Here is a 16,225-nt window from a genome sequence, read left to right as displayed (position 1 = left end):
TTGTATTCATCATTATAAAAATGATTTAAATCTAGTGAAAATAGCAGATCTACAAGCATGCAACGCCCGTTGTGTGCTTGTAGATTGGCTATTTTCACTAGTTTTGTGCGACAGTCTTGTATGCAGGGCTTTATTTTACCGAAAAGAAAAACATACAAATTTGAAACTTGGAGATACAAGGTTGCTGCCCGACAGTGAGGATACGTTTATGGCTTTTTGGCTAGATTAAAACACAAATGCTTGAAGTCTGACGTCATTTACGCATCCTACCTGGGTCATGTCTTTTTCCCTCCATTAGGAGCAGCAGCCCAACACAACCCACTGTTCAGGCGCCATCAGCGTTTTAAGTATAGATCTATAAGCACCGGCCAGCAAAAGCCGCCTGTGTCCGCTCTGAGGAGCCCTGTGGCCGTCACGCGTGTTTCCTAAACCCACCAGGCTTGAGTTAAGACCCGCCTCGCGGAAACGCGAGAACTTCTAGGAGTGGCTGAAATCCTTGCCGGACACATGGAGGGTGGATAAAGTCAGTAAAGGCATGAAGACAATCTTAAAACTTGTACTAAGAAAAGCCTGCATTTGCACAATGCACAGCTATTAATGTGTCACTACAGTGCTCAAAATAAACTGTGCTAAACAAAAAAACCTGAAACTTACTTTGTACTGTGCTTAAAAAAGGGAAACTTTGTAACTTTGCAAAAGAGAAAAATTAATTTGTCACTACTGTGCTCAAAATAAAAACTCCTACTGATTATTAGTTACATTGATTGTTATAGTTTGGATATGGCTTTGGGCGTATTATGCTGCGTGTATTATTGTAATGGATCGGTATAGGTACAGTATTGCTTTGCACTAAGAGCACTAACGTTCATACTTAAGATTATTGAGAGGGGCGTTTCCGCGTGGCGGGTCTTAACTTAAGCCTGGTGGGTTTAGGAAACACGCGTGGCCGTCCACTGTGGGCCAGATTATATGGTAGGTAGCACACTAGCATTGCATCACAATGCTAAAGATATACAGGCACACATACCTGAGACATATACAACGTTTGGAAGGCCTGCAGACGATCTTCTGACATCTCGTGACATCGTTGCTGATATTATCCTGTTCAGTGAAAAGTGCAACTTCACTGTACTCTGTCTGCCATATCGAAATCAATGACCGCCCCTCCAGAGCACTGGAACTTGGGAAGTGATAGCAAACCAAACAATCATCAAAAAGTCCTGCGAAACTCCCACCTTTTGAAGAAACTGCCTTTGTTCGCTGGCTAAATGGAAGACTGGCTACCCCAGTTAAGAACAGGTCTAATTCGCTAAATAGACCTTTTTTCATATATTGTCTTAATATAATACTCTTTTCAGTGGCTATCATAAACAACATAAGGTATTATTAGCATATTTTTTAGTGGACTCAAATGCATGTTGTGGGGTGTAGCAACGCATTATGTAATAACGGCTCCGGGCTCATAATGTAATAATTTAAATGTAATAAAAGTTCATAATGTAATAATCAGCTCATAATGTAATAGAATCACGAGCACCAACGTAATCCCCCCTGGTCTTCTGCTATATGCCTCCTAATGTCATTTTATGATGTGTAGAATGTGTTTCCTTTGCTTGATATTCTATGTAATTTAATGTAAAGCATATTGAATTGCCTTCTTGTTGAAATGTGCTATACATATAAAACTGCCTTGCATGATGATGATTATGAGGATTAGATTATCTGATGATCTACTAGCTAACAACCAGGGCTTGAGACACAGGGACGTAAAAATATATATTTATATTTAATATAATTAATCTCCCCTGGGACGCAGACGGGACGTAGAGGATTTTTTGGAGCCAACGGCGCATACCAATGTCACTGCTCAAATGGTGTGCAAACTCGCAGCATGAGACACACAGAAAATAAATATGATGTAAACAGAATGTCCGTACTTCTCTGTATGATTACATACACCACTCAACTCAACGTACAGGACTTAGTACCCGTGGCCACCATTGTCAACCGTAGGGGCAAAAAGGGTGGAAAGATGCCGTTCTTCAACGTCTGTGTGTAAATATCAACCATACCTCTACTGTATGATACAAACGTGGAAAGCTCCGTGGCATGAACAGCGTTCTCATCAAGAGCCCATGGTAAAGTGAAAATATTAAATCCTGTTGGTTATTGATTAATCACCAGATTCAAGAGATGGGGGTTACTCAAAGTGATAGTGGTTTCATTCAGCCAAATTCCATCTCACTTGCGTTTCAAATCGTGTCCTTTGACTGGCTGGTGATATGACGTTAACTGACTTGTGTGGATGACAGAGACATTAGAGTGAAATCCTGGTCGGGACGCGTTCTGCTCTGTTCTGCTCTGCTCTTGTGTGCTGCAAGGTGCAGCATGTGGCGTGTGGCCCCAAAGGGAGCAGAGGGCGGCCAGCGGGTCCGCCCCGCACATAACGTAGAGCAGTGTTTCTCAAATGGGGGGCTGCGCGGGGGTAGTGCAGGGGGTATATGAGAAAAACTAGAAAATAGGAATATGTATTGTTATGGTTAATGATAAAACATTGCCAGAGATGGTGTGAACCTGCTCATCTGTACGTTTCTAAACCAAATTACATCAACTAGAAAAAAGCCCCCTGCGGGGGCTTGGTCCCTTATGTAAAAGTCCCCTGTACCCAGAGATGGATACAGTCCAGAGGGCACCAAAGCAATACAAATTTAGGATAGCTCAACATTAAATATGCAGTTTTTTCCAAAATGCAAAAATATATATATAGGCGATCTGTAATTTGGTTAAACATGGATATTTCTGTAACTGTAGAGAACACATAGCATATTTTGTGTAGGCAATTTTATTTCAGTTCTAAAAAGGTGTAATAGTTGTGAGTGACATGGCCATGAACAGTGACATAGGTAGTACAGTAATTAGGTACACATACACTCTCACGGGGGAATGCATTTTTCCTAGAAAAAACATCTATAAAAACTCACCCTCCGGGAAGGTGAATAATGTCTGTCATTAAAAGTGCGGTGCTATTTGGGCAAAAGTAGATGAATTGTAGAGTTTGTAACAGTTTATTGGCATGTTGAATGAGTGACAGTGATCGAATGAGTGAATGTTCTGTTATTTAAAAGAAAAGAAAATTAAAGGAGTTCGGTATAAACAATGTTGTCAGTTGTTCCCTCGTCATTACCCTCAATGAATACTTTGACATTGCTGGCCCTCTTTCCCCTGGAGAAGGCTGTGTACAGTTGGCCATGAGCGAATACTGGTTGAGGCAAGTAGATGCCAACTCGTTCATTCTCTTGGCCCTGACCTTTATTGATGGTAACAGAGAAAGCTAATCTGATAGGGAACTGTCGTCTAATAAAGGTGAAGGGAAACTCATCACTTCTGTCATGGTGAGGTATCCTTGGGAGGAAGATTCTTTCACCCCTGTTTGTGCCTACTGCAATCTCACACGCAATGACTTTGTCCATCATCTGCAGTACTACCATTCTGGTGCCATTTTTGAGAGTGCGGTCGGGACCAGATTGCAGGTTTCTAAGAAGCATGACTGGTGCTCCTAGTTTCAACTTCAGGTTATGATCAGGGATTCCAGATGGTGTCAGTGAATTGAGGAATTCCATAGGCATAGAGTCCTTGTAATTGTCCTCCTGAACAGAATCAGCTGAAAAGTACACTCTCTCTTCTCCGGGGAAGTCAGTCATGCAGCGGTTGTTGATTTCTCTGATGTTGTTGTTCAGAGGAGTGTACACAGTGCCTTTGAGAAGGTTGTCTTTGTCGACACATCCATTTTGCAGGTCAGGAAAGGTGTATGAAATCAGTGTATTCAGGTCCTTAACCAAGTGGTGTGGTGGAATGTGGACCTGAATTTCGGTGTCCCCTTGCGTGTGTTTGCCTTCTCCTAATGCAAGGAGATAGTTTGAGAACTCTTTCTCAGCTGTGTCTGTCCTCATGTTGGTGTTGAGCTTGTGTTGTTTGATGAGTGGATAGAGTGGTGACATTTGTATGCAAGCTGTAACTATCTGGGCCCTGCTTGCTCTTTTGAGAATGGGGAGAGTCTGCCTAGGGTCTCCACCCAATAGGATAGCTTTGCCACCCCAAGGTTGCTCGGACTGCATCAGGTCCCTCAGTGTTCTTTCAACACACTCAATGTTAAAACGATTAACACTGAAGATTTCGTCCCAGATGATTAAGTTGCTGGCTTTGATTAGCTTTGCCAGGGAGGACTCGGCTTTGATGGCACAGACAGAGTCTTCAAATATGGGGATTGGGATCTTAAATCTTGAATGAGCGGTCCTGCCACCCTCGAGGTTTTGAGCAGCCAAGCCTGTGCTGCCGACACACAGCACAATGCCATTGTCTGCTCTAATCGTAGCTGCAATAACCTTAAAAGTAAAGGTTTTTCCATATCCTGCAGGGGCATTCAGAATGAACTGTCGTGTGATGTTGTCTTGTTTTGGTGTGTGTACTGCTTGATAGACAGCATCACAGAGCGCCTTCTGTTCCACATTCAGCTTAGGAGTCAGCAAGTGTACAATTTGTTCCTGTTCCATTGTGTTGAAATCTTCAGACCTGAAGATTTTTGTCAGCTTTTCCTGCTCAGTCAGTGCTCTTGGCTGTGGCATGTCCTTGTAGTTGGATAGACTACCCCCCATTTGTGAGAGCTCATCATCAATTGCAAGTAGTACCAGATTTTGTATATAAACCTTGTCTACTGCATCTTTGGGGCACCTCTGTGCAGTGGCTTCCTCGTGAACAAAGTCATCACTGAGCTGTTCCACGAATTTTTTGAACAGATGTGTGGGCTGTGATGGGTGACAGTAGTGGAGGATGATGGCAAAAGTTTCTCTGACTTTTTTCGGGGATGCGTAGGTTGAGACCTCATGCATGGCGGTTATCCATTCTCCATCATCTTCAAGCAAGCCCATGGCTAAAGCTGTGTCTTTGAACGTGTCATAGTGGTTGCCGTCACACACCTTAAGGTCGTCATAGGTCTGTGGTCCCCTTATATGAGCCAGAAGCAGTTTTAAGTAGAATCTCTCTCCTTGGTGCACTGACACATTGGACATCCTGCCTATTGTCCTCGGAATGTCTCTGTTCTTGGGTGGGTTCACTCTTTTCTTCCACGTATGGGTGTTGGTCATCCAAGTATAGTATTCTGGAATCTCCTTGTAGAGATATTGTCTTGCGTCGGGGTCACTGCTGTTTAGGGCAAAGAAGGCCAGCAATGTTGTGGGTTTGGCTGCTGTTAGGGCCTCCTGTGCATGGCCTTCTCTGAAGATGATATTTTGCTGGCCCTCTGTGTGGATGGCGAGAGTGCTGACAGCAGGGATTCTGTCTTGGATCTTGTACTCCATTGTTCTCCAGTGTGCATCATGTGCATCAATGGTCCTGGCATTAATGAATTTGGAGATCTCATCTTTATCTTCAATGTTGACAGTGCCAACATCAACTCCCTTGTGGATATATTTATACAGGTATTTGATGGTGTGAAAGGAGCCGACAAATTCAACGTTGAGGTGGCACTTGTACTTGAGAAGGGTGAAGGGGTTGTAAGGCACAACGTGGCTGCTGTCAATAATAAAGCCATCTTTATTTGTATAGGTGTGACCGTCAATGGGCCGTCTGTACTCTGGGTAGCCATGACCGTTATGTGGAAGTCGAGTGCTGTGACAGAACGGTTTTGGGAAATTCTTGCTACAGACGCCGTTGACCATGCAGGGGCTCTTGGAGTTTGCTGTCCCACAGGGGCCATGGAGCATGAGTTTAGTGACCAGGCTATACAGCTCTGGCTCCTTCTCTGGGTCAGGTATGTCTGCTCGAATTATTTGATCTATGTCATCCACAGTCAAGATCTCATGTAGGAGCAGCAGGATGTGGGCATGTTTCAGTCCTCTTGTCTGTCCCTCAATGGTGTGTACTCGTGCTTTCATTTTCCCAAAGATCCCCAGCTTTATGTCGTTGAGGAGACCATCCAGACTCCATTTGAACACTTTGTTGACAATGTCTGGTCGGTCACTGGAGCGCTGTCCTTGAAATATGTTAAGGAGTACACCTTCACCGTTTTGGTTTGAAGTCATCGTTATGAAGAGGTCAAACTTCCTGTACTTGGTTGCTATGGCAAGGGCATCTAGATAGTGCTTATATAGGTATCTGGGGCTCCCAGTGTGTGAAGATGGAAGAATGAGGTGTTGACCAACTCTGGTTGCCACAGTATGTTCTGGAAGGTTTGGCTGAGTACTCATGACGTCAAGCAGACCTGAGTACTGGTGGGTTCTGTACTTGTCCTGAAATTCTTTAGTCCTGTAATAGCTCATCCGAGAGGCTTCAATTTTGCTGTATTGATCACAGAAGTATTCTTGAGTAAGTCTCCCTGACTTGAGTACCGTGTTGAATGAGTTGGTTCTCTGTTGTAGATGGAATCTGAAGAACTCTTGTTGAGAGACGGGTTTGCTTGAGTTTGAATTAACCTTCATGATGGGGTTGTCGATGCTGAAGCCAGCATCTCCATGTGGCAAGATCAAGGGATAGGTGGCTGGGTCATACATAGGGTGGAGTGCATTGATTCGTGTAGTCTGTCTTTGATTAGGTGCATCAGCTGGAGTTCGGTATAGTATAATGTCCCTAGGTGCTGTCTGGTCTCCTGGTGCCACAACAACAACGTCAGGGACATCAGGGTTATGGTGTTTCTTCTTTGCCCCCTGGGAGCTTTTGGACTTGAATACCATTTTGAGTTCCTGAGTTGGGTTTGCGTTGAATATTTCAGCTCCGGTTTTAAAGAATTTGACTAATGGGTTAACCGTTTTTAATTGATCTTGGATCATGGTCAAAGTATCTTCCTGAATAAGTCCGTCTCCCAGAGCCTGATCAAGGCGGTTCTTAATTTCATTCTGTTGATCAAAGACAAAGATTTGTGCAAATTTTGGTTTGTTTATGCTGTCAGGAAATACTGCTGAGGGAAGGCTGTGGTACATTTGGCCACTCATCTTGAATATTTTTGGAAAACCTTTTAAGTCCACTATCTTCCCAGTGACACTTTTTGAAGCCATAGATACTAACCCATTATACTGCCTGATGTTGTCCATGAATTGCTTGGATTGTTCAGAGTTCCTGTCAAACAGGGTCTTTAGTGCAGGAGGGGGATCCTTGAATGGCTGGAGTTGGATCTTTCCATAACTACAACAGGCACTGAAGGTTATTTTACCGTGAGAGGTTTTGGATGTTTCCCAGGGGAACATGATGGCATTGCATGAAGTGCAGACACTGTCCATTGCAGGTGTATGAAAGGCAACAATTTCTGTGAGCTGTTGTGGTAGTGTCCAGGCTCTCCTGAAGTGTTTGTCCTTTAGTTTTCTCCTTTGAGATGGATTAGAGTGTGTTCCGTATTGATGGTCTTCACAGCGTCGTTCTGCAAAGTGAGATTGGACAACATGCATGACTTATGAATAAAGTGATTTGGGGAAAAGTGTGAAATGTGTGACTAATATAGCATTTGTAAAGAAAAGTATTTACTTTTGTTGGGGGGCGTCTTTGATGAGCGAGACTGCCTCTTTCTGTGGCGGCTGCTGTCATTGGGATTAGCTGAGAAGTGAGTGAAGACAGGGGGGAAAAATAATTAGGGAAATAATAGTGTACAGTTGATGTGATATGGTGTAGGACAGTGTTTGTGACAATGATGTTGTTTTGATAGAAAATCTGTCAGTGTGCTGGGTACCTGTTGCCTCGGTCACTTCCAATGACAGGGTGTGGCTGTTTCCCGGCTGTGGTAGTGTCGAGGCTCTCCTGAAGTGTTTGTCCTTTAGTTTTCTCCTTTGAGATGGATTAGAGTGTGTTCCGTATTGATGGTCTTCACAGCGTCGTTCTGCAAAGTGAGATTGGACAACATGCATGACTTATGAATAAAGTGATTTTGGGAGTTGTGAAAAGTGTGAAATGTGTGAATAACATAGCATTTGTAAAGAAAAGTATTTACTTTTGGTGGGTGGGGTGTTCAATGATCGAGACTCCCTCATGCGGAGGCGTTTCTTGTCACTGCATGTAGCTGAGAATTGAAAAGAACATTAGTGGAGAATTAAAGAAATATATAGAATGAAGTATTTCTGACAATATAGTTTGTGTATGCATGATCTAAAAGACATTATGTGTAATGTACACAATGCAGTAGGAATTGGTGGATAGTAATTTGTATATTTACTGTACCTGTGGCCTTTGGCTGCACAAATGGGTCACTCTGTGAGATTGTGTGGCTGCTCGTCTGATGGCATCCAGCTGAGATTAGAAATGAGAAGTGTATATTACCCACAATATAAGCAGGCATCACAGTGTTTAAAACGCATTTGGTAAATAATATTTAAAATGCACACACAATAGATGGATAGTAATTAATACACGAATAAAATGTGCATGCAGGCAGAACAATTCATTCATATATTATATATCATATACCATATGTTGAAAACATATATATAAATTGTGTCATTATTTAGTGCTGATTTTGTTCTGAATTGTGCTGTAAATTTTTGAATTTGCGCTGGTATCATTTTTGAGATATTTCAAGTTATAGTTTTGCTGAGCCTTGCACCCCCAATTATTTGGCCCCAAATCGGGGGAAAAAGGGTCTCATTCTTTAGTGCTGGATGTGCTCTAATTTGTTCCGTTGAAATCATCAATTGTACTTTTATGGTTGTGAGGTTGTGAATTAGCAGATTTAGCAGCATTACAGGGGTGTGGCCAACAGAGGGCGATGGAGATAATGGTAGAACATAGAAGCAGAACAGTGGTGTTATGTTGAACAACTAAAAAGTGATACCAGCACAAATTATAAAATTGACGGCACAATTCAGCACAAATTCAGCACTAAAGAATGACACCATTTTTATATATTTTTTTCATCATATGGGGTGCCAACTTCACAGAGGTAGTTTCCAGCACTTTAAACTACATTGATTACACACACACACACACACACACACACACACACACACACACACACACAAAGTTAGGAATGCGCCTGGGGGTGGAGAAGTGAGTTTGCTATGGGGGGGGAGAATGTTTATGACACACCAAGCAGCAGGGTGTAGGAACATAACAATGCACATCGATGTTGTGTGGGGGAGTAGACCTACACACACACACACACACACACACACACACATACACACAAATGCAACACTTACACGAATGACACACACTGCACGGAGCATCAACGGACGTCGGACGTTGCCGTTGGTGTTATACACCGAATGGTGACCTATAGAAAACGGTGGCTGCGATGTTTTAAATAATGTTTATGTCATTTCTACACAGATGTTGTTTGTTTTAGGTAGTATACACACGTGTGGTCGGCGCGCGCGCGTGCGTGCGTGCACAGTCATACAAATGAGGGTGAATAAAGCAACAACAAAAAACATCACAATCTGTCTGCAAGTATTGAAAGAAAGTTGTTTTAGGTAGTATACACACGTGTGGTCGGCGCGCGCGCGTGCGTGCGTGCGTGCGTGCAGCCGTGCACAGTCATACAAATGAGGGTGAATAAAGCAACAAAAAAACATCACAATCTGTCAGCAAGTATTGAAAGAAAGTGAACAAAATAGAAGCACGACACAGTACACAGACGTGTTCTGTCAGCAAGTATTGAAAGAAAGTGAACAAAATAGAAGCACGACACAGTACACAGACGTGTGTGTGGTCGGCGCGCGTGCGTGCGTGCGTGCGGAAGAGTACTTTTACCTAAGTTGAAACATTTCAGTACTTTTCCACTCGGAGCATTAACGGACGTTGCCGTTGGTGTTATACACCGAATCGTGACCTATAGAAAACGGTGGCTGCGCTGTTTTAAATAATGTTTATGTCATATCTACACAGATGTTGTTTGTTTTAGGTAGTATACCCACGTGTGGTCGGCGCGCGTACGTGCGTGCACAGTCATACAAATGAGGGTGAATAAAGCACCCAAAAAAAACATCACAATCTGTCAGCAAGTATTGAAAGAAAGTGAACAAAATAGAAGCACGACACAGTACACAGACGTGTGTGGTCGGCGCGCGTCCGTGCGTGCGTGCACAGTCATACAAATGAGAGTGAGTGAATAAAGCAAAAATCACAATCTGTCAGCAAACTATTTTAAGAAAGTGAACAAAAGTAAGTAAATAATCACCTGTTGTTGATGCTTCTGCTGCTGTTTCTGTTTCTGCTGCTGCTGCTGCTGTTGCTTTAACCACGCGTAAATAGTGTTTGCGTTTATGACGGCCAAGGGATGTCTTTTTTTTTCGTCCCATGTTTTTACACGGGAGGTGTAAAAGGAAGATCTGTCCCTATAAAGGCGATGTCGTTTCTTGAGTGTTTAATTTTAACAATAACAGGTCCTGTTTTGTTTGCTGGTTGTGTCTGTGTGACGATAACTCTGCGAGTACAACAGCTGTTGGCACATGCGCAGTTGGTAATGGGTGGTCCTAGCGGGCAAAATAGCTGTCTAAAAAGCGCCTGAATAATTTTGTTTTATATTAACTGTACGCTAATGTAAGTACATTGATGGTGGCAAATGTGCCTATAACGTTGGCAGAGTACTGATCAGTACATATGCAAAGCGTGGAACCTCTAAGATTAGTGGTTTGCTGGGAATAGGGAGCAAACGCCATTGCCACTCCATGGACGGACTCCATGGACCCCTTCTCCAATAAAAAGATGTAAGATTACTGGACTAGTAGTAACTGTTATTGAATAGAGAGCAATGTGTATTTGACATTATGCTGTTTTATTTTGAACGTATTGGTATTGGAACTTCAGTGTAAGGGGGTACTGCAGCCAAAAAAGATTGAGAACCACTGACGTAGAGGAACTAAGCATGATGACCTAATCTTTCATAATCTCTCAGCCAAAACGTACACAAAATCAAACGTATCCAAAGTATAAATACAAAATAGCCCTTAACCCTACAATGACTAAAAACAGTTTGTCCTCATCCACACACACACACACACACACACACACACACACACACACACACACACACACACACACACACACACACACACACACACACACACACACACACACACACACACACACACACACACACACACACACACACACACGTTAAAAGTGTCTGCACCACACAAAAAAAGGAGCAGAATCACAAACGGAAGGAGATCTTAAATGAAAATTCAAGAAGTTGTCTCCCAATTCTTTTGTACACGTCTGACTGGCAATGGCTGGTTAGTGTCTGTCATTTACCAGCCAAAGAGAAAATCTACACGCCACTTGCACTTGGTGGTAATTTTTGCACGTGTGTGCAAACACACGCATGCATGCACACACACACACACACACACACACACACGCTAAAGGTTATTTCTCACAGGTTTACTGTACAATATCATGATGTAACAGAACATGGATTTTGACTCAGAGGACAACTTGAAAGGGAGTTAAAGCCATGTGTCCTCCTCTCTACAAGGTCTCTAAATCATATTTGTGGTCTCTAAGCTAATGAGTGTCCATTTCCTCCGTATCACCCAGACCCCTTGGAGTGGGTGTCTTTGGGTCATCAGGATCAAAAAAGCAGCTGGCCTGGCATAAAACTCCCCACTGCCGACACAGTGACACAGCCAACCCCTCTCAAACAATTTATAATTCAAAGATTTGCACACATTTTCTCAATTAAAAAAGGAAAAAATTGCAGATCTACACGCTCATAGAATGGCACAAAGTGATGAGTTCATTTTAAATATGATCTACTAATCACAAAGCCTTGTGGCTTAAAATGAAACAATCAGATCATATTAAGCCTGATTTATTGTTGGCACTAATTACTACCATCATTTCAAATGAAAAAAACTAAAACTAAAACTAAAAAGTTGGATGCTTCATTTTCACATAAAACATTACTCAAGCTTTAGTTGTCAACTCAAGAAGAACTAAATTAATCACACTGCAAAGACAATTACTACTGTGTCGGGCAGTGACAGTGTCTCAAACAACGTAGGCTGGTAAATTGCTTAAGCCTCAACCAGCCCTCTGACTGAATGTCTGACTGACTGCTAGTCATCAACCACAGGAAACCACGAAGATCTACACAAGATCATCTGATCGTCAGTATGTGCGGGGGATGCCTCCGCGGTCTCTTGTTCGAATACAGGAACGCTAGCCCCAAAACACGCTCTGCCCGCCTCCGGGTCAAATCCCACAACATTGGAACTATCACCAGTGGCGACTCACCATCGCCAGGTATTCCTAAACGCAATCTCAGTAATACTATGCCTAAACCTAACCTTATTCCTAAACGTAACCTCAGAAAACTATGCCTGAACCTAACCTTATTCCTAAACATAACCTCAGTTAGAGGTTAACCTCCATTAGAAAATGACAAGTTTTAATTACCGTTCAATTTAACGGACACTTTACCTCAATACCTATACCTAAAATGTTATCCAAATACCTACCTACTGTAGAAATGGTTGAATATGACTATGGGTTCACACCTATTTTGTATTTTTAAGTGTAGTAACAGTGAAAACCGCACATTATAGGTGAACAGTGCTTTAAACGTTCCACAGACCAGAAGACAGAGCGCTTTGGCCATTGTCAGGTGTTTAGACGGATATCTCGTGTTGTGTTTATAGACAGTTGAGTCCCCTCTCATATGAGCGCTTGCCCGGTCGGACAACCTGAATTTAAGCAAACTCCACCTGCCCGAAGGTTTTATCTATCTGCCAGGGGCAGGTGGGCAAGCATTAGCGTCAACGCCTGCTAACCTTGTCTAAAACGAATACAAGAACCTGGCAGCAAACGCTCCACAAAATCAAATGGGTGCAAGTGGGTTACCTCTTGTTCTTCTAAAAACCCATAATGTGCACGTGTTATGAATGAAGCGCAGAGAGTGGGTCTCAAAAACAAACAATGCAGCCTTCAGGAGGGAGGATGGTGTGCTGTCAGGGACGTGCTGGCCATTGGGAAAAGCGGGACAACTCCCGAACGGCCGGTTCATTCCCGCCATTAGAAAGAAAAAAAAAAAAAGAAATGTCGGCCTTCGTTCCATTTTGGGGGCTGGGCGGCCAACAAAGTAAATCATCACTGTCGGGCAGAAACCTTGTATCTCCAAGTTTCAAATGTAGCAATTTTTTCGCAAAGCAAAGCCCTGCTTCATCATATAAGGCCGTTGCACAAAAGTAGTGAAAACAGCAGATCTCTCTACAAGCACAACGCCTCGCGGTGCGAGGCGTTGTGTGCTTGTAGATTGGCTGTTTTCACTAGTTTAAATCATTTTTAAAATGATAAATACAAAACAAACGGTTTTGGACATACAAGGTTTCCACCCGACAACGACGAAATATAACTCATGTACAGTAATTGGCCCACGGGCTTGTCACTTGTCATGATCTGAAATGGCAAATCTTTGAGTAGCAGCAGCGCTATAGAGAGAGATCTCTCTCTACAGTGCGCAATGAGGGCCTCTCTTCTCGGCCTCTATCTTTCCCGGGCTGAATCAGGGGCCCAGCAACGTGCTGTGGTCTAATAGTTTCCTGGCACCGCCGGAGAGGACTCGCCCTCTTCGGAGAACGGCCAGAGAGGAGTGTTGGAAGTGACAGGGATGATTGGAGCCGAGCGCACGGTGCTACGAGAGCAATCCAGTAATGGGAAGCAGAAGTGGAACTAACTGCGTCCATACCTCCCCAATCACTGGAGTGGAACGCAGCAGGGGCTGCTGGGGCTACAACAACATACTGTGTAAGCTGCCACGCTATGCTGGGAGGGAGCACGTTTCTCTATTCCAGGCATTCCCAACATGGGGGTGGGGGCCCCACTGGAGGGCTGTGAGGATATTGCAAGTGGGCCCCAAATGACTGTTAATAAACCACTAATACTGTAACTCTTTAACTAGTTAGGGAAAGTTAGCCGAGTCTTTGACCAATCTGGGAACTAAATGCTTGCCAATAGCTTTCTTCACAAATGTGTTCATAAAGCTGTCTACTATCACCTCTGAACTTGAGGACCTTGGACGATTTGCCATGGCAGTAAAAGAGTTGATGTAAATAGAACTTAAATTAGTTTTCATTGTGATACGATAAATAAGAAGTATGCTACATTTTATCCAAGCCCGAACACAATTGATTGATTGATCATTGATCAAAATAATTATTGCTCTGAGGGGGGGGGGGGGGGGGGGTTAATACAGTATCATGTTTTAATATGGCATTTTATATACCGTACTGTGAGATTTCATACCGTTATACAGTATACCTAATTAGGAAATGTGTGAGACAGAGAGCGGGTGCATGTGATCTTACTAGGAGCTCATCCATGCTGGTCTGACACTTCTCCAGGTTGATCCGCTTGATGGCCACCTTCTCCTTGCGTGGTATACAGTAGGCTGCCTGGACCACGGCTGTGGCCCCACTCCCTGAAGAAGGCACACACAACATACAACCACATCTCTATTACCACTGCCTGAAGACACACACACATAGGGCTGTCACGATTAAGACATTTTAGTTACACGACGATTAATTGTCACTCAAATAATTGCGTTTAATGATTGTGTTTTGTCGTTGACAATTACATTTCTGTTTGGCTTGTAGGCTTTGGAGTTGCACATGGCAGTGACTGACATATTTGACAACGTAATACTTAAAAAAGAACACCGATAGTGGAAATAGCCGATCTACAAGCTAACAACGCATCACGATGTGACGCGTTGTGAGCTTGTAGATCTTCTATTTCCACTATTTTTGAAAATGTTTGAAAATATGATAGTGGAAATAGCCGATCTACAAGCTAACAACGCATCACAATGTGACGCGTTGTGAACTTGTAGATCTTCTATTTCCACTATTTTTGAAAATGTTTGAAAATATATGAAATATATGATTTTTCAACATGGAAACGATTATGACGATTATGACAAAATAATTGCGATTATGTAAAATAATTGCGATTATGTAAAATAATTGCGATTAGACAATTATGTAATAATTGTGACAGGCCTACGCACACATTTTTAGCACACATCTTGCTAGCTTAAGTGTTAAGTGCTCAGTGTTGAAGATACTTGCATATCTGACCAAAGTTAACATCTCCAAAAAGTTAGCCACAACACAGCCACAACACCAGAGGGAGCGCACACAATGATCTGATAACACAAACCCATAAGACAAATATGGGTAAATTCTCCTTCTACATCACTGCCACCCAGGTGTGGAATTCCTTGACTACCTCCCTTAAAACATGTAGATAGCTCGCTGGCATCCTTCAAAACTGCCCTGAAAACTCAACTTTCAGGAGGCCAGAGAATTGGAGGTAGTTATCACTTCTCCAGCGAGAAGTGAGCACCCCACCCCCTTGTTTCCCCTAGCCTGTACATAGTGTTTTTATAACTGCGATATTATTGTATGTTTTCTTTGCTTGCTATTTATTACGTCATGAATTAAATACAGAGGGCTTCCAACGTAAAAAAGACCGTAAAAAGTTCCTTTTAGGCAGGGTGTTTAACTGTACTTGTACTGTACTACATTTCAATTGTATTGACTATACTTGTACTGTTCTCCATTTTTGTCTAATAAAATAATCAATCAATCGTTATCACTCCCTGAAGGCACATACACAACAAACACACTTCATTATCACTCCCTGAAGGCACACACACAACAAACACACTTCATTATCACTCCCTGAAGGCACACACACAACAAACACACTTCATTATCACTCCCTGAAGGCACACACACAACAAACACACTTCATTATCACTCCCTGAAGGCACACACACAACAAACACACTTCATTATCACTCCCTGAAGGCACACACACAACAAACACACTACACTTCATTATCAGGCTGTCAAGAAAAAGGATACATTCAACTAGTACTTCTCACCCTTTTCAGGCCGCGACCGCCCAAAATAAACCATCATATACAAGCAGTTGGAAATGAATGTAGGGGTTGAGGCGTTGCATTTAGTTTAACTCGGTTCCACAGATAAATAGAATGACGTTTTTTACTCTCTCATACATAATTTGATAATTTTGTCCAATGTCCAATTTTGTCCAGTTTTTATATTATACTGTGGTTTGTTCACTTTGTTGATTACTTCTGAGGCAGTAATGGTCTTTTTTTTTTTTATTAAAAAGGTCTTAAAAAAGTCCATAAATTTACACTTCACTGTCATTTGGGGTCCCCCCAAAAGAACTAGATACCGACAACAACCACTGGAAATAAGAATATTGCATTTGA

The 16,225-nt window shown here is 42.6% G+C and overlaps 1 protein-coding gene across 2 annotated transcripts in view; it reads right to left on the bottom strand.

The window, feature by feature from the left end:
• Window positions 1–16,225, bottom strand: part of oxsr1b (oxidative stress responsive kinase 1b) — a 132,680-nt gene that overhangs the window by 91,255 nt on the left and 25,200 nt on the right. For both annotated transcript variants that reach the window (XM_080752155.1, XM_080752156.1), the window contains exon 2: window positions 14,283–14,395. In XM_080752155.1, coding sequence (XP_080608281.1) covers window positions 14,283–14,395 — 113 coding nt within the window. The remainder of the gene's footprint in view (window positions 1–14,282; window positions 14,396–16,225) is intronic.

Source organism: Nannobrachium achirus, assembly GCF_963921795.1.
Source record: "Nannobrachium achirus genome assembly, chromosome: 21".
Taxonomy (NCBI): Eukaryota; Metazoa; Chordata; class Actinopteri; order Myctophiformes; family Myctophidae; genus Nannobrachium; species Nannobrachium achirus.
This window is presented reverse-complemented; position numbering and strand designations above follow the sequence as displayed.